Source organism: Carcharhinus amblyrhynchos, chromosome 5 (genome assembly GCF_965287045.1).
Source record: "Carcharhinus amblyrhynchos chromosome 5, sCarAmb.v2.hapA, whole genome shotgun sequence".
NCBI classification, from domain to species: domain Eukaryota; kingdom Metazoa; phylum Chordata; class Chondrichthyes; order Carcharhiniformes; family Carcharhinidae; genus Carcharhinus; species Carcharhinus amblyrhynchos.
Window position 1 is genome coordinate 48,891,438 of NC_137328.1, and position 19,925 is coordinate 48,911,362.

Sequence of the window (19,925 nt, forward strand, 5' to 3'; positions counted from 1 at the left end):
AGAGCAAACAGGAGCCTGCTTCCTGAAACTGAAGACAGAGAGGCCATTTGTGGCATTTAAAATGTCACTTTGATTAAAGCTGAGTAAGTTAGCACAGACCGGAAATTAATGCCAGCATCTTCATGTCCTAATTCCTGACACGCACAGCTGACCAATTGGGGATTCAACATTTAGCTCTCTTAATCTTTTCACTCAAAGTTTCTTATCACACATGTATCTTTTAATGGAATCAGTGATTAAAAAGGATGTTCCAAGGACTGACAATCATCATAGGATTGAAGTTCTGTTCCAACCTTTCTACCCAACACCAGAGCTCAGCATTTCTGCTGGGACATCTGACCCCAACTTCCCCAGGAATGAGGAGCATTGCTGAAATGGAACTGCTTCCTTGTAGCACTGGAGCATTGGGGGAAGACAAGCCATGCTGCCTTTTTTACAGCTCTAGCTGATGTAGTCTACAAAGTAAAGAGTTTAAATATCCTAAAGCTTACTTGAAAAGCTACGGAAAGAAGGTGGAAGGGAGTAGAATGCATAAGATAAATGGGTAAGGGGTGGGGTGGATGAGGGATGAGGGTGGCAGCTGGGTAGGGTGCTAAGGTCAGGTCAGGGGATATTGGAGGTGGGTCAGAGTGTCAAGTTGCGGGATGGGGGTGTTGGGGGTGGGGGGGGGGGGGTGGTGCGGCGGGGGTCTGGACTGTCCATGTGGGTGATGAGGGGTACAGTTGTACAGTTACCAAGATGTACACCGGATTTCTCTGTTCAACTTTCCCTGGGTTATTACTGAACCAAGATATGACAGAACAAATTCCTTGTGACTGCAAGGTAACAGAAGTATAAAGAATGGATTGAGTTAGTGTCTTTGCCAAACATGTTTGAAATATCACTGAAAAACATGTTGAATTTTATTCCAATTCTAGTTGAATGTTTTTGTGGTTTTTTTGAGTCAATGCCAAATGGACAGTAATGATCTATAGCATTTTGCAAAATTGACTTTAATGTCTCCAAGGCACTGACACAGTCCTCAAAGAGGTTGTTTTCATCAATGATATCAGAAGCAGCAGCCCCCACTGGCAAATCAAAACACCAGCAAACACCATCTCACATGTATGAGAAATCCACCTACCCACTGTTGACAAAGCAGAGTGCAGCACAGGTTGCCCTACCATAATCTTGAATTTATATCATTCTCTAACTTCTCTCCTATCTTCACTCATCGTGTCCGTCGAACCCATCTCCTGCTCCCTCAATTCTATTCCCACCAAACTGCTGGCCAGCCAACTTCCCTCTGTAGCCCCACATGAGCTGATATTGTTATTGGATTTCTCTCTATTGTTACATCATCCTCTCTTTCAAGTCTGCTGTCATCACCTCTCCCCTCAAAAATATTAACCCACGACCCCACCATACTTGTGAACTTTCACCTCCATTGCAAACCTCCCTTTCTACTCCAAAGTCCTTAAACAAGTTGTTGCCTCCCAAATCTTATTGAAGCGTAGAAGATCCTGAGGAGACCTGGCCAGGCTGATGCTGAGAATGGTTCCCCTTGTGGGAAAGACGAGAACTGGGGACACAATTGAAAAGTTACAGGTCCTCTGTGTAACACTGAGTGAGGAGAATTTTTTTTCTCTCAAGAGGGTCTTGAATCTCTGTTTTAGCCAGACAACATTAAAGGCAGTGTTAGTGAATATCTCTAAGACAGAGGTAGATAGATTCTTGATTAACAAGGAAATCAAAGGGCATGTGAGGGTGGAGGGGAGGAAATTATTGAATTATGGAGCAATCTTGAGGGGTCAAATGGCCTACTCCTGCTCCTAACTTGTATGTTCACAAGTTGTTTGTAAATCCATGCTCATGTTTCCTGGAATCCCATGTTTGAATCCCACCAAAAAGAATTCTGCTCCTGTGACAGAACTCTTCACAAGTTACAGCTGAAAGGTAAATTAGCTGTCTTTGTCCTTTGTGACCTGAATACATCCTTTATCGCAGCTGACCACCATTTTCCTCAAACACCTCTCCCCTGTCATTCAGCTGGGTGGGACTGAAACCGCCTTGCTCCATTCTTATCCATCTAAAAGTAACCAGAGTATCACTGGCAGTGGCTTCTTTTGGCATCTTTGCCCAACTTGTTTGAATTGTATTGAATGTCCACAATTTTAATCGCCCTGCCTTTGGTGGCCGGGCCTTCAGCTGCTTAAGCCCTAAACTGTAGAATTCCCACCTTAAACTTCTCCACCACTCTGCCTTGCTCGAAACAAATCTATCTGACCAAGCTTTTGGCCATCTGCTTTAATAGTGCTTTATGTGGCTCAATGTCAAATTTTACCTTATAACACTACCGTGAAGTGCCTTGGGATGTTTTATGACGTTAAAGACTGTAAGTAAATATAACTTGTTGTTGAATATCCTTTGATCATGAACAGGCTTATATATTAAGAAAAATGTGCTTTCAATAGAACTGCTGAGCATGATTTAAGTGTAATTCATAACATTGTTCAGTGATATTTCAAACAAATTTGGACAAAAAAAGACAAGGTCACTTCTCCCTTTGCTGTGTACTGTTGATTTGTAAGTATTTATCCTTTGTAACGATGGTTCTCAGAGGGAGAATAACTTTTGGTTCATGAGGAGGCTTAAACTTCTCAAACATTTTTTTAAAGTTTCCAGGATTGATGTATCTGTGATCATTGCCAGGCATAGTCAGAGAAGAAAATAGATTCAACTGTACAATCAAAACATGCTATTAACTTTACACTCCAAATCATCACTGTCTAAATATGAGATGTAGTGGAGGCAATAAAAGATAATTGTTTTCTCGTTGCGTGTCACAAATTGCCCCTGTTCTGTAACACGAAATATGAATGAGTAACATGAAAGAGTTTAATTTATTTATTAGTGTCACAAGTAGGTTTACATTAACACTGCAATGAAGTTACTGTGAAAACCCTCTAGTCGCCACACTCTGGTGCCTGTTCAGGTATACTGAGAAAGAATTAAGTGTGGCTAATGCACCTAACCACCACATCTTTTGAACTGTGCGAGGAAATCGGAGCACCCAGAGGAAACCCATGCAGACACAGGGGGAACGTGCAGATTCCACACAGACAGTGACCCAAGCCAGGAATCAAACCTGGGTCCCTGGCACTGTGAAGCAGCAATGCAAACCACTGTGCCACAATGCTGTCCCCTTTTAGAGGTTGCATTTGCACAGAGCAGAATATGTCATTATATCATTTGATATTCAGTTTTGCATTAATTCACCATCTCATGGAGGGGATATAATAAAGGTGGATGAAGGTCGAATTAATTTTGGTCAATTTGTTTTCTATCAGGTTGGTATTATTTCCATCTAGGGGAAATCTGAAATCTTTATCTTCCTATTTCCTTTGATGACAGATCTCTGCTTTAAATGCCAATTTTTCTTCAGCATCCTTGAATGTGAAAAGACTCCACTACGGAAAAACTCTCGACAAGTGTATCCTTGTGATGCTATTGTTGACAAATAGCTGTGGTTTTGCATACAGATTAAGATCAGGAGTAGGTCATGCAGCCCCTCGCAGGCCTGCCATTCAATTAGATCATGGCTCACTTATTGTGGCTTCAGCTCCACTTTCCATCTTATCCCCTATACCCATTCACTCCCTGTTCAATCAGGAATCTATTTACCTCATCCTTAAAAATATCCAACGGCCCTATCTCCACAGCTTTTCAGGAAATAGAATTCCACAAACTCACGGCCCTCAGAGAAAAAATTTGTTCTCATCTCCCTCTTAAGTGGGAGACCCCTTATTTTTAAACTTTGTCCCCTAGTTCTAGTCTCTCCCACAAGGGAGAACAAACATCCTCTCAGCATCTATCATGTCAATTACCCTCACGCTCTTACATGTTCAATAAAATCACCTCGCATACTCCTAAACGCCAAAGGATAGCAGCTCAATCTGTCCAAATTTACCTCATGGGATTAACCCTTCACCCCAGAAATCAGTTGAGTGAACCTCCTTTTAGTTGCCATTTACAATGTAGAGGTCATACCAAGGAGTTTAGGTAGTGTTTGTCACAGCACATAACACATACTTTCTTTAATTATGTTAGCACTGCTGCCTCACAGCACCAGAGAGCCAGATTCAATTCTAGCCTTGAGTCACAGTCTGTGTGGAGTTTGCGCATTCTCCCCATGTCTGTACGGGTTTCCTCCCACTCTCCAAAGAATGTGCAGTTAGGTTATTGGCCAAGCTCAATTGCCCCTTAGTGTCAGGAAGATTAGTGGGGATAGGGCCTGGGTGGGATTGTTGTCAATGCAGGCTTGATGGGCCGAATGTCCTCTTTCTGCACTGCAGAGATTTTATAATTCTACGATTCTACGATTGCCGGCTCAGGTCACCGTCTGTGTGGAGTTTGTACATTCTCCTCGTGTCTGCGTGGGTTCCCTCGGGGTACTCTGGTTTCCTCCCACAGTCCAAAGATGTACAGGTTAGGTTGATTGGCAATGCTAAGAAATTGCCCCCTAATGTCCAGGGATGCATAGGTTAGAGGGATTAGTGGGTATAATATAAGAACATAAGAACATAAGAAATAGGAGCAGGAGTAGGCCATCTGGCCCTTCGAGCCTGCCCCGCCATTCAATAAGATCATGGCTGATCTGTCGTGGCTCAGTTCCACTTTCCCGCCCTCTCCCCATAACCCTTAATCCCCTCTCTTATCAAAAACCCATCAACCCGCTTCTTAAAAATATTTAGCGAGGCAGCCTCCACCACTTCAACGGGCAGAGAATTCCAGAGATTCACCACCCTTTGAGTGAAGAAGTTCCTCCTCAACTCCGTTCTGAACCGCCCCCCCTTTATCTTGAGGCTGTGCCCCCTAGTCCTACTGTCTTTTTTGAGCGGGAAGAGTCTTTCCACCTCTATCCTATCCATCCCATTCATCATCTTATACGTCTCAATGAGATCTCCCCTCATTCTTCTAAACTCTAATGAGTACAAGCCTAGTTTATTCAGCCTCTCCTCATAGCTCAATATGTAGGGATATGGGGTTAGGGCCTGGGTGGGATTGTGTTCGGTGCAGAGTCGATGGGCCGAAGGGCCTCTTTCTGCACTGTAGGGTTCGAAGTTCTATGTTCTATGATTCTATGTTTTCCTCCTCACTGATGATATTCCCCCAAAGCTGAGGCTCTGCACACAAAACAGTGAATAATGCAAGTTGTGGCTGGAAACACTGCAGCAAAGCTGGTAAACACAACAGCACCAAGATATATTGATTGTTCAGACAAACAGATTTGAAATTATGTACTTGCTTCTGATTAATAGAATAGATTAACTTTTGCAAGAGTTTTGTTACATGAGTGCATTTAATCTAGTTGAACTAAGATTTCCAAGAAGTAGCAAAAATTATGAAACGCCTTTCAATATTGCAATCAGGCAATGAGACATGGAGTGACAGAGTTAATTGATGGAATTAATTGGTGCATTTTTTCAAATAGTGCTACAGAATAATTAAAAACATTGATTTCTGCTCATACACTGTCTTCTGAGGAAATCAGATTAAAATGGAGACTTCTGATAGGAATAAAATATCAACATTCTAAAATTTAACTTTGTAACAGATGTCCAAACTCCTGCTTTGTCTAAAATCAAATATTCACCAGAATTCATAATATTAGAAAATAAGCACATTGAACTTCAATTCATCCAGTTTTAAGTTTCAGCCAGCATTGTGCATCATTCCCTAAACACAAAATGCTGCCAATCTTCTTCCATTGAGGCTCTTGTATGAATACTTCTAAATAAACAGGAACAGCTGCGCTGATTTTCTCTTTATCTGAGGAAGTTATACTCCAACTTCAGGTTTGGCATCAGAGTCCATTCTGATTCACCACCCACTGCTTTATAAAACTGCCCGGTTTTCAATTAAGCTGCTCGAATAGGAAATAAAAAAAATGCAGCTGGTTTAAACATTGCCTGTTTGGGAGCTGATCTGCTCTATACTTGCAGCTGCCAAGTGCTGGGTGCAAGCCTTTGCTACAGTTCTGCTGCAGCCATTCTATCAAAGGTGCATTCTGTTAACTAATTTGGCCGCAAAGTAGAAAATTAACATGGCCATCGCCTCAGAAGAAAGGTTTACTCTAAATTTACAAATGGACAAATAATTTCCCTGTGCAGTCAATTGCAAATGGCTGTTCTGTTTTTACCTTCCTCCCCTGTATCTATGTCGAACATTATTGCACTTAAACATTTTGATTTGATTAGATTTGATTTATTATTGTCACATGTATTAACAGGATGTGGAGATGCTGGCATTGGACTGGGGTAAACACAGTAAGAAGTCTCACAACATCAGGTTAAAGTCCAGCAGATTTATTTGGTAGCAAAAGCCACGAGCTTTCAGAGTGCTGCTCCTTCATCAGGTAAGTGGGAGTTCTGTTCACAAATAGGGCATATAAAGACTCAATTTACAAGATAATGGTTGGAATGCGAATCTTTATAGGTAATCAAATCTTAAAGGTACAGACAATGTGAGTGGTGAGAGGGTTACGCACAGGTTAAAGAGATGTGTATTGTCTCCAGACAGGACAGTTAGTGAGATTTTGCAAGCCCAGGCAAATCGTGGGGGTTACAGATAGTGTGACATGAACCCAAGATCTCGGTTGAGGCCGTCCTCATATGTGCGGAACTTGGCTATCAGTCTCTGCTCAGCAACTCTGTGTTGTCGCGTGTTGTGAAGGCTGCCTTGGAGAACGCTTACCCGAAGATCAGAGGCTGAATGCCCGTGACCGCTGAAGTGTTCCCTGACAGGAAGAGAACACTCATGCCTGATGATTGTTGAGCAGTATTTATTCATCCGTTGTCGTAGAGTCTGCATGGTTTCCCCAATGTACCATGCCTCGGGACATCCTTTCCTGCAGCGTATCAGGTAGACAACGTTGACCGAGATGTATTAACATACAGCGAAAAGTGTTGTTTCTTCCGTGCTATACAGTCAAAGCATACTGTTCATACAGAAAGAAAGGAGAGAGTGTAAATGTAGTGTTACAGTCATAGCTAGGGTGTAGAGAAAGATCAACTTAGTGTCAGTTAGGTTCATTCAACAGTTTGATAGCAGCAGGGAAGAAGCTGTTCTTGAGTCAATTGGTACCTGTCCTCAAACCTTTGTATCTTTTTCCTTGGAAGAAGGTGGAAGAGAGAATGTCCGGGATTTGTGGGGCCCGTAATTATGCTGGCTGCTTTTCTGAGGCAGCAGGAAGTGTAGACAGAATTAATGAATGGGAGGCTGGTCTGTGTGGTGGACTGGGCTTCGTACATGACTCTTTGTAGTTTCTTGCAATCTTGGGAAGAGTAGAAGCCATACCAAGCTGTAATACAACCAGAAAGAATGCTTTCTATGGTGCATCTGTAAAAGTTGGTGAGAATCGTAGCTGACATGCCAAATTTCCTTAGTCTTCTGAGAAAATAGAGGCGTTGGTGGGCTTTTTTATCAATAGTGTCGGCCTGAGGGGACCAGTCTGGGTTGTTGGTGATCTAGACACGTAAAAACTTGAAAGTCTCGACCATTTCTACTTCATCCTCATTCATGTAGACAGGGGCATGTTCTCCACTATGCATCCTGAAGTCGATGACTATCTCTTTGGTTTTGTTGACATTGAGGGAGACATTGAGGGAAACATGTTGAACTTAATTTGTGGCAATGGCAATGCTAAATATTCTCTATTTTCTTTTACAAGGACACTCATTAGATGGTACAAAATATTGTCTGATATGCTGACAACGTAAAATGAGGTCAAAGGCATTTGATGGAATGCTTTTTCTGCTCTTTGACCCCATTTCCATTTCTCTGATCTCTGCAATACCATAACAATAATTTACTATGCAGAGATATCAGATTTTGTTCATAGCTTGTTCATCCCATAATTGAGATGTTTCTTTACTTGGCTTTATGCTGAAGATTGTCAATGCCAGAGACACAGTGAGGTGATTCCTGTCTCTTTACCATCCTATTTGTATTCAAAAATGGGGCAAAAGCAGATAGTAAAATAAGATATTTGTTTCTTCTGCCCACTGACCGCTTTTTATTATTTGAAATTTAGGTTTTCCCCAGAACTTTAATCTGCTAGTCAAAGTCTCCATGAATCATGGATAAGTAATGTCATCCCGATGCTGCCATTTTCCAACCTCACCATCTGACTGAATCTCCTGTTCTCATCCACCAATTACAGCGGCTACAAGTCCTGACATGGCCATTTAAAAGGCTATTTATCAGGATTTTCAGCTGCTTGCAGAGATTATTGGATAGATCTTTTTGAGAGAATATTCTTGTGGGATTTTGTTTGTGGGATTTTTGAATGTAAAATAGTTTAGAAGTGTTTGTAGCTGCTAGCAAAGGTCCTGAACTGTTGAGGAAATCTTCAATGGCAACCCTTTCTTGATAGTTCTTCAAAACACTGTGGGGCTCTAACTTCCATGGTGGTGCATCATGCCAATGATTTCTGATTGTCAGCACGTGAAATGAAATCTGTCATTACATACCAGGATAGTCAAATCGTTAGGGAGTTAATGGTGTCACCTTGGGTTGATCTCATACACTTCTTAGTGATCTGCTCACTGTGGTCATTGGCAGGGAAATGTTGAAGGATAGTCACCTAACCACCCTTTCACTCAGGAAACAATGTGTCACAGGGAGGCAGAACAAAACAGAGGGTGAATAAGATGATCAGTGGGTGCAGAAATGATTCAAAATTGCAAAACGGGGTTCTCTTGCTGAAAAATGTTTCCGAAGCTTCGCTTTATTTTCTAGTCTTTCTCTTCGACACCTGTTCGGTGGCAGCAGATACAAGTGGGGAAAAAAATAAATCCAAACATTTTGGCGTGAACTCCCAGCTGGAATACTGTGGCCCACCTTCAGATGTTAACATTCTGAGAATGGTTCTAAAATAACAAATGGAGTGAGAGTAATGGCCCAGATTACTAAATGTAAAATGCCTCTTTTCCTGTCAAAATGCTTTGTTGAGGACGTGCCCAAAGATTGAGCCTCAGGCGAAGAGACTGCATGTTCAGATTCAGTGTTAGGTCGTAATGAATGTATTTTAGAGAATATTATTTGTCATAATCCTCTTGTTTCTGACAAATTTGAATGTGATACGCAGGTTTAGAAAAAAAATCCTTTTTATATACATAAATCATTTTGGAATTTATACCAAAACATGTACAGTTTTAAACTGTTTAATTATTTAAAAAAATACATGTTTTAGTTACTCTGTGCAGAAAGATTGAAGATTATGTAAATGAGTTCTAGGAGCTGAGGGCCAGTATTATCAGTGCAATTAGGATGGAATCAACCAAACCAATGCCAAAGACCAGGATATTTTAAACTTGAAATGAGTGTTACTAAAATGACTCATACTTATGTTTTCTGTGATGTATTCTGTTGGTTCAAGATTCAGTTCACCTGGATCAGAGCTTATGCACAATTCTGGACATGCACCCAGGTCAACATTGCAAGGTGCCATTACATGTGCTTTCTCATGTCAAAAACAATTGAATTTACTAAGAAACTGACTATTGTACACCTGACCACACCAATAAAATGATTCAGCGTTGATTTTTTAAAGCCGTTTTCTATAATTATAAAACAGATTTCTCATAGGTGAATATTTTCTTCGATTCATTCATTTGATGTGGGTGTCACTGTCAGGGCCAACATTTATTATCCATCCCTAATTGCCCCTGAATTGAGTGGCTTGCTACACCATTTCAGAATCAACCACATTGCTGTGGATCTGGAGTCACATGTAGGTCAGATCAGATAAGGACAGCAGATTTCCTTCCCTTGAGGGGCATTAGTGATGGGTTTTTACAATCATCAACAGTAGTTCCATGGTCATCATTAGACTTTTAATTCCAGGTTTTTATCAAATTAAAATTGCATCACCATGGTGGGATTCAAACCTGGATCCCCAGAGCATTACTCTGCGTCTCTGGATTATTATTCCAGCACCAATACCACTATGTGTCCATCAGTTTACTGTGAGCAAGAATTAAAACCTGCACTATTGCTACAGAGCTCTAAGTTGAATTATTCCTGCTGATTCTATCATAGAATTGTTACAACACAGGAGGTAATTTGGCCCATCATGTCTGCACCAGCTCTCGGTAGGAACAACTTATCTAATGCCATTTCCCTGCCTTCTCCCCATAGCCCAACACATTCTTCCTTTTTAGATAACTATCCAAATCCCTCTTGAATGCTTCGGTTGAAGCTGCCTCCACCACACTCTCAGACATTTGCTTTCCAGATCCCATTGTGGGAAGAAGTTTCTCCTCGTGTCTCCATTGTTTCTTTTGTTGATTACCTGAAATCTGTGCCCTCTCATTTTCAATCCTTCTACCAATGGGAACAGTTTTTCCCTTTCTACTCTGTCCCGAGTCCTCATGATTTTGAATACTTCGATCAGATTTTGTCCTAAACTTCTCTTTTCCAGAATAAACAGTCCCAACTTCTCCAATCGTAATTGAAGTTCCCCATCCCTAAGACCATTCTGGTGCATCTCCCTAATGCCTTCACATCTTTCTCAATGTGGGGCATCCAGAACTGGATGGAATGCTTCAATCGAGGCCAAACTAATGTTTTATACAAATTTAACATAATTTCTTAGCTTTATACTCTATGCCCTTATTAATAAAACCTAGAATATTGTTTGCTTTACTGACTGCACTCTCAACCTGTCACTTTCAATGACTTAAGCACATGTACACCCAGGTTGCTCTGCTCCTGCACTCCTTTTTTTAGGGTTATACCTTTCATTTTATGCTGTCTCTCCATGTTCTTCCTCCCAAAAGGAATCCACCCTTTTCTGTGTTAAATTCCATCTGCCACTTGTCTGACCATTCCATTAGATTGTCCATGTCCTTTTGAAGTTTTACACTACCCTCCTCACTGTTTACAATGCTTCCAAATTTTGTGTCAGTTGAAAAGTCTCTGGTGGAGTCCACAAATGAATCCTGGTCTACTGAATGATTGTACGTGTTTCCAATGCACGCCACTGGAACTTTGAGTTTTAATTTGAAACGTGTGGGTGCTGGCTCCCAACGTGAAAGTGGAAATGGCTTCCAGTTTCGCTGTCAGGAGCAATGCACCATTGTTTAAATATCACCCAAGTGTGGTCGAAGTTTGGAATCCTCTTCTGCTATCAGCAGTTGATGCTAGATCATTTTAACCCTGAGACTGATAGATTTTTGTTACCAAAAATATGAAGAGATATGGAGGGAAAGATTGGAATTAGTTTTCTCCTACTTGTGAGATTTCTTGAAATATTCCTTTATTCCATAGGTGTGGTACAAATGTAGGTTGTTGTTGCAAAACTAAATATAAAGCCCCAAAAGACTCATCTTTTAAGAAGTGGAAAAGGATTCCCAACTGCTTTAAGGGTAAGCCAAATGACAAGAAAATCTGTGCTATGTTTTGCCCTTATATTCTCCATGAGGGTTGTATGTGGAAATGATGAACATGATTAGACAAGCAATATTCCTTTGTTTAGAAATGGGTTGAATGGATTGCTTAATTCAAAACTTTAAAGTTTTCAGGCTTTTCTCTGTCCTTGATATATTGTGAGAATAATAATCCTCAGTCAAAAACCCTGCCTTTTTTTTTTAAATGTCAAGATTGGTGCATACACAACCATTCTGGTTGCCAAATTTCAATCAGAGCATTTACAGTGACTGCCAGTGTGGGATGTTGGAAGAAGCATTTAATTTACAGTTTAGCAGACTTGCTGAAACAATACCTGTCCTGTGTCCTCACAGTTTTGACTGCAGCACTAGCGTCAATAATGTCATCATTTATTTGCAGAGACATATTGAGTCATGCCCTGTCAAAAATCAATGTCTTAAACACTACTTGGAGCCAAGAAATATGCTACAATAATTGTAGACATCTAAACACATCACTAAAAAGTGGCAGATACTACTCCATCCATGAAGGAAAAGATCCGTGCTAAAAATATTACTTGTAAAATAATGCCAATTGACAACACTTTCATTTTCACAACAGTTGGTGGACAATAAGAAGGTTTAACTAGATAGGAAAACTTGATTTGGATCCCTGGTCCTGTTCAGTTTCTGTTCACTAAACCACAAATCCTCAATACAATGCTACCCATTTTAATGTTTTATGAAATGTGAGCTGACAAGGCCAGCATTGTTATCTATTCCTAATTGCCCTTAAGAAGGTGGTGGAGCCAGTTTCTTGAACTCCTCTATTGCATGTGCTGTAGGTATACCAACCACGCTTGTTAGGAAGGGAGTTCCTGGGTTTTGGTCCAGCAACAGTGATATATTTTCTAAGCCAGAGAGATGAGTGACTTGGAGGGAGACTTGTAGATGGTGCTGTTCCTGTGCATTTGCAGCCCTGTAGTAAAGCTTGCAGGTTTGGAAGGTGCTTTGAAGAAGCCTTGCCAAATCAGTGAAACAGGCTGCTTTATTCTGGATGATGTTGAACATAGAACATAGAACATTACAGCGCGGAACAGGCCCTTCGGCCCACAATGTTGCGCCGACCAGTCTTATTTTTAAAAAAAAACATTGACCCACTAATCTAAACCACTCCTTTTTCGTCCATAAACCTATCCACCAATCTCTTAAATGCCCCCAAACTAGGCGCATTTACAACTGCAGCAGGCAGGGCATTCCAGTCCCTCACCACCCTCTGGGTAAAGAACCTGCCCCTGACATCCGTCCTATAACTACCCCCCCTTAATTTAAAGCCATGCTAATGAGTTTGTTCAGTGTTGTTGGGGCCACATTCATCCAGTCAAGTGGAGAATATTCCATTACACTCCTGACTTCTGCCTTGTAGATGGTGAAAAACACAAATATTGAAGATAGCAAATGGTTGGAAATTAATTACAAGACTGTTATTGCAGTCAATTTTATGTTGTCATAAATGCTTATGGATTCCTTCAGAATGCTGATAGGATTATCACTTTAAACTAATTGTCTAATATTTGCTGCACTTTGACACACTTGGTCTGGACTTTTGATTGGGTTGTGCTATTGTGCGCACTTCACCTGAAATCACTTGCCTGAACAGATGCTAATTATCGAAGCAGGAAACTGAGCTAGACTGACCCATTACAACTCTATATAGGAAAGGGACTTTTAATGGGCATGATCAGTAAGAGGCGTGTGGTCAGTGAGGGAAGATTTCGGCCTGAGTGAGAGAGAGACCAAGTGAGCACATTTGGGAATCAAAGTGGGAATGTGACACATGGGGGGAAAAAGATGCTTTAGGTCAGGTTTACTGCCAGTAGTGAAGTGTGGTGAGTGGGGAGTTTGGTGAAAGGTGGGGAGGAAGTGTTATTTCTCTTCTCCTTTTCAGCCTGCAGTACTTAATTTCCATGTTCGTGCAGTGGAATGGGCAGGTTAATCAGTAACTGTTATTATTATAAACTGTATGTTTTATCAGTGTTGTAATGTTCAATGGCAGTGTCAAAAGCTATTGGGTGGTATAAGATTTATTAATTATAAGTTGATTATCAACAATTACTAATTAATTAACACATCTTGGAGATGACAGGACAAATGATCTACTGCTATTGCAGGATGTGGGAGCTTCTGGGACTGATGCAATCCAATAAGTGTTTGTGGCTGCAGGAACTTCAGCTCCAAGTTACTGAGCTGGAGGCCGTGCTGCAAACACTATAGCACATCCAATGAGAGGGAAGTTATCTGGACACTTTGTTCCAGGAGGTGACTGCACCCCTTAGGATAGGGTCTTCTGATTTGGTAAGTGGTCAAGAACAGGAGCGTGTGATGGTTAGTGAGGTAGGTAAGAGGACACAGAGGGCAGGGGCCTTATCTCTTACAATTGTCTAACAGTGTTGAGGTTTTTCAGCTTGTTTGGATGACAGTGGCGTAGCAGGGTGGATGACCTAACTGGCCATGGTACAGGAAGCCATTCAAGCAGGGGAAGTTATTAGGAGTGTAGTGGTAGTAGGTGGCAATATAATTGGAGAGATTGACAACATTCTCTGCAGCAAACGTGAGTCCAGATGACTATGTTGCCTGCTGGAGAGAGACTTACAGTGGGAGGGGGATGTTGTGGTCCATGTAGGTACAAATGACATGGGCTGGACAAAGAAGGAGGTTCTGCATAGACAGTATGAGGAGCTAGACATCAAATTAAGAAGCGGAACCTCAAAGGTCATAATCTCTGGATCGTTACCTGAGTCACATGCAAATTGGTGTGGTGTTATAATGTAGGTCATAAACTCCAAAGTGTTTTATGAAGTGCACCTGGATCTTAAGTTTCGCAATTTGAATTTGACTAGTGTAAGCATGATGTATTTCAAATGACCCACAAGGGAGCTTTTATCAAACAAAGTTTATTTAAGATTACAGTTAACATATAGCAATAACTTTTACTCATTACAAGCAAGAAAAAAAGCAATGAGATTGTATAAACTTTAACAACTATATCAAATGTTTCAACCAAACAAACCTTAAAATATACTGCTGCCACAGACTTAAAACAGAAAATATGAATGCTCACGTGGTGTTGGAACTTAATCCTTTGGTTGGAAAATTGAAACTCTGACTTCCTTTATAACGTCCAGCAGACCTCTAGTTTTTCTCAGCAAACCACTTAAAGAGACAGAGACACTTTAGTTACTAGCTAGCAAACCACCAAAAGCAGAATTTTCACTCCAGGAACACAAAGAAGACCTGCTTCCAGCTAGTCAGCAGAATTTAAAATACCAGGGTGTGAGAGAGAGAAAACCTGCCTGCAACTTGAAAACCAGGACAGCTTTTGACTCTGAACCAAAACTGATAATGAATCCTTGGTTTATGCTGTGGAGGAACCACCTGACTTTGACTTGTCAATCAATCTTCCCCCAATAATTCAAAAGGTCGTAAAACCCCATTTAAACCATTGAAGCATCAATAGAAGGACTGCTAAGCATACGGTGGCACGATGAAAAGGAAAACTGCTTACAATCTGCTGAGAACATGATTTAAAAGAATATTCTTAAAAGCACACTAGCATCACAATAGGACTAATGAGATTAGAGAGATGAATATGTGGCTCAAAACTGGTGTGGGAGAAGTGGGTTCTAGTTTGCGAATACTGAGGGAAGTGGGATATGTGCCATTGAGAAGGCCTATACCTGAACCATGCTAGGACCACTGTTCTTGTGAACCACATAACTAGGGAAGTAGAGAGGGCTTTAAGTAGCAGAGGCAAGGGAGCAAATTTGGGAAGATGTCATAAATCAAACAGTAGGGACAAGGTAAAAGAGAATCACGGGAAATTAAAAACAGACCACGACAGGGATGGATAGAGAGTGCAAATCTAACAGTAAATCAACATATGAGATTAGATATTACAAAAAGAATAAGAGGATAAAACTAAAAACTTTGAAAGCACAAGGCATTCAAAATAAAACAGATGAACTGAGAGTGCACATGGAAATAACATAAGTACGATTTGGTATTGTAGAGAATGGCTGAAAGATGAATATTGTAGGATACAGGACATTTAGAAAGGAGATGAAGCAAGGAAAAGCTGGAGGGTTGGATCTCTTAATTAATTATGGTATTGGTACAATAGAGAGGATTTGCCTAAATTCAGGAAACCAGGTGTAGAAATGGTTTGGGATAAAGATGAGAAATGGTAAAAGCGAGAAGTCATTTGTGGGAATTATGTACAGACCCCTTAAAAGTGACCACTTGATAGGAGAGAGTGTAAAGGAAGAAATAATGGGAGCTTGTTAGAAAGGCACAGTGATAATGAGGGGCGATTTTAATCTACATACTGGAAAAGTCAGATGAGCAACAGTCAACTAAATGAGGAGCTAATTGAATGTTTCCAGGATAGTTTCTTAGAACAGCAGGCTATGCTAGGCCTGGTATTGTGCAACAAAATGGGATTAATTGATAATCTGTTAATGAGGGCAGCCTTAAGGAGCAGGGAGACAGGAGTGAGTCTGGATTTATGGGTGAATTTCCAGCCATTCCCAATTACTCTGATTTTCATTTGCCAAACCTCTAGAATTTCCTGAAAACCCCCAATTTTTGCCATTTTATTTGAATTTTCAGTTACTTTAATTTTAGATGCCTTTCTTTCATATGCCTTGTTGTTCTACCATAGCATATTCTTCATTATACCATTTAGTTGCCCATCTTCCTATTGTTATCACACAAAATTTGATATCCCGCATATGCTGTCACGTCAGACAACAAAAATTGAAAGACAATAATTTATATCTTGAATCCGAATGGAAGTGCTGTTAACTTTTTCCATTATCAACATCTGTATGCATGCTTATGCAAATATATTGGCCGGATTTCTCTGGCCGATCATGCCCTTCTGCCAGTGAGGACGGAGAATTTGGCGCTCAATGAAGGCTATTATGTTTTAATTCCATCATTCCCTCCTACCCCCACACAAAAAACACCCTGCAGCACCAGGAAGGTATAATTACACCCTGACAAGTTTACACAGGCAGCTTCCATGGCAAATGTAGGAATTTAGAATAGAAATGTGATAATCAAGATAAAACGTATGACTTTATACATTATTACATCTTCATTCCTTGGTCCAGTTAGCCATGGACTCGACCTCAAGTGTCAGGAGATGGCTGTCTTTCACCCCTTATTACTGGAAATGCCAAAATATCTAAGGTTGAGTCAGTCACCTCATTCAAATAATGTAGTCACTGAATGTCCCACCAAGGTCACATCTTGCACATGCACCAGACTGAAGAAGCTAGAAATTTTGTCCCATTGCTTCCATAAGTCCCAAAATACAACAGTAAAATGTGTACCAGCACCTTTGGAAATGGCCAGATTTTCACTACCGAGGTGGGTAGGTCAAATTGGAAAATTTCCCCACTTGGCAGACTCATCTCAGTTTAGAGGACACCAAATTGCACAATTTTTGCTCTAGGGTGGTGGGTGTGGGACAGGGTTGGAGCCAATGGCTCCGGAAGCTTGTCCTAAGCAGCCAGCGTGGTGGGCAGGGTTAGAAAGCCTGCCTTGGTTCTCTGGGACATTTGCCCCCGTTGTAATAAGAACAGTTAGGCCCTCTACCACTCACCCCCATCCCACCCCTACCACTCTCCATGGCCACTCATACCCTTCATGCCAACTTGTGCCCCAAGCCTCTCGCCATGGCCTATTTATTGCACTGTGTGATCCTGTTAAGATCACTGTGCAACATGGGTAGTGTGCGACCCATTTGGCACACTGCAGTAGACATTCCGGGTTACTGTGTGGCCTGGTATCCGCACAGTTTAGAGGAAACATTGATTGCTGTAGAGTAGCAAAAATTATCTTATAATATCACCTTCCAATGAAAAACGACAGCTTTTTGCAGGAGAAGCTAAGCAGAAAAGTGAAAACATAAAAACTAATCATCTAGTTGTCTTTGAAGGAGGCTTTTCAAGATTTAGAGCGCAAGTAATTTGGCAGGGCTGTCTAGGGTAATCTCGATCTTTCCAGAAACAGGCAAATCTAATGAAGAAAAATCTACTTAGAATACTGTACATTGTTATATTTAATATGAAAGGCTGATAATTAATGTAGTCATGAGATATTGACAACATGCAGTTCACAGAAGATTCATTATTTCTTGTATTAGTTCGCGTACAAAGAATGTTGTCTGTTGTGCAGAGGATCACAAGCATTCAACCTTTAGAAAACTTCATCCTCTGTGAGCAATGAAGATGGATTTATGTGTCAGCTCATCAGCTGCATTGTCCACCCAGACCCATTCCTTTAAGATAGATGCTTTCTTCTCTGAAAGCCAATGTGACTAGGTTTTGACAGGTTATTAGTGGTATTTATTGCAACTGTTTTTGCTGCTGTGTCCTTCAGCAATAAACATGTTACACGATAAGTAGATATTATTCCTCTGATGTAAATGTACCAACAACTGGATGCATGACAAAATCTCTGATCAGGTGTGTTCCTGTCGCAGCAGTAAAATAACCCTAATCAAAGTTACAAATGCATGCTATGTGATTAGAACAGCCAGTTATTGAAGAGAACAATAATTGGTTGCAAAAGGAAAGAGTGTAGCTTATCACCTCATTTCCAACGTGAAGGACAGCCATTTGAGGAGAGCAATGATGAAATAAGTGGTGATGGAGTATTATCTGCCTCATACTTTCTGATCTGTCTGCACCTTTTGATACAGTTGAGAACACCATCCTGCTCCAATGCCCCTCCTCCATGTGTCTAACCGAATGAAACTGCCCCTGCCCTTCTTCTGCTCTTACTGACTCAGTCATAGCCTGATAATCTCACCCTAACACCATTTTCTCTGGAATCCCCCAAGCACTTCTCATTGAAGGAATCGTCCAGATCCAAAATCTAAAATTCCCTCCTTGAATTGGATCATTTCAAACATCCATCTCAAATAGGTCATAAAACTTCCGAAACCTGCTCTGCTATTCAATAGGATCATGGTTGAAATCGTACATCAACTCCAGTTTCCTACACTATTTCCAGATTCTTTGATTCCCTTAGTGCCCAAAATCCCATTGAAGCTGGTCTTGTATATGATAGAGCATCCACAACACTCTACGGTAAAGAGTTCAAAAGATTCACAATCCTTGGAGTGAACAAATTTTTCCACAATCAATCCTAAAACATAGAACATTACATTACAGCGCAGAACAGGCCCTTCGGCCCACGATGTTGCGCCGACCAGCTTTTTTAAAAAAAAACAACACTAACCCACTAATCTAAACCAATCCCATTTCGTCCATAAACCTATCCACAGATCTCTTAAACGCCCCCAAACTAGGCGCATTTACAACTGCAGCTGGCAGGGCATTCCAGTCCCTCACCACCCTCTGGGTAAAGAACCTACCCCTGACATCAGTCCTATAACTACCCCCCCTTAATTTAAAGCCGTGCCCCCTCGTGCTAGCTTTCTCCATCCTAGGAAAAAGGCTATCACTATCCACCCTGTCTAAACCTCTAATCATCTTATATGTTTCAATAAGGTCCCCTCTTAGCCGCCTTCTTTCCAGCGAAAACAACCCCAAATCTCTCAGTCTCTCCTCATAGGATCTCCCCTCCATACCAGGCAACATCCTGGTAAACCTCCTCTGCACCCTCTCCAAAGCCTCTACATCCTTCCTGTAATGTGGGGACCAGAACTGCACACAATACTCCAAGTGCGGCCGCACCAGAGTTGTGTACAGTTGCATCATGACGCTGCGACTCCTAAATTCAATCCCCCTACCAATAAACGCCAAGACACCATATGCCTTCTTAACAACCTTATCTACTTGATTCCCAACTTTCAGGGATCTATGTACACATACACCTAGATCCCTCTGCTCCTCCACACTATTCAAAGTCCTCCCGTTAGCCCTATACTCAACACATCTGTTATTCCTACCGAAATGAATTACCTCACACTTCTCCACGTTAAACTCCATCCGCCACCTCGCGGCCCAGCTCTGCAACCTTTCTAAGTCACCCTGCAAACTATGACACCCTTCCTCACAATCTACCACACCTCCGACTTTGGTGTCATCAGCAAACTTACTAATCCACCCAACTATACCCTCATCCAGATCATTAATAAAAATTACAAACAGCAGTGGCCCCAAAACAGATCCCTGAGGCACACCACTCGTAACTGAACTCCATGACGAATATTTACCATCAACCACCACCCTCTGTCTCCTATCTGCTAGCCAATTCCTGATCCAATTACCTAGATCACCCCCAATCCCATACATCTGCATTTTCTGCAGAAGCCTACCATGGTGAACCTTATCAAACGCCTTACTAAAATCCATATACACCACGTCAACTGCCTTACCCCTATCCACCTCTTTGGTCACTTTCTCAAAGAACTCGATAAGGTTAGTAAGGCACGACCTACCCGCTACAAAACCATGCTGACTGTCTCTAATCAATTCA

At 41.3% G+C, this 19,925-nt stretch overlaps 1 protein-coding gene across 1 annotated transcript in view; it reads left to right on the forward strand.

Annotated features, from left to right (window-relative positions):
* Positions 1-6,363, forward strand: part of lyrm7 (LYR motif containing 7) — a 39,458-nt gene extending 33,095 nt beyond the window's left edge. Inside the window, exon 5 of the mRNA XM_080188744.1 lies at positions 6,272-6,363. Within this exon, the coding sequence (XP_080044870.1) occupies positions 6,272-6,303 (32 nt within the window). The 3' untranslated portion in view covers positions 6,304-6,363. The remainder of the gene's footprint in view (positions 1-6,271) is intronic.
* Positions 6,364-19,925: the final 13,562 nt, after the last annotated feature.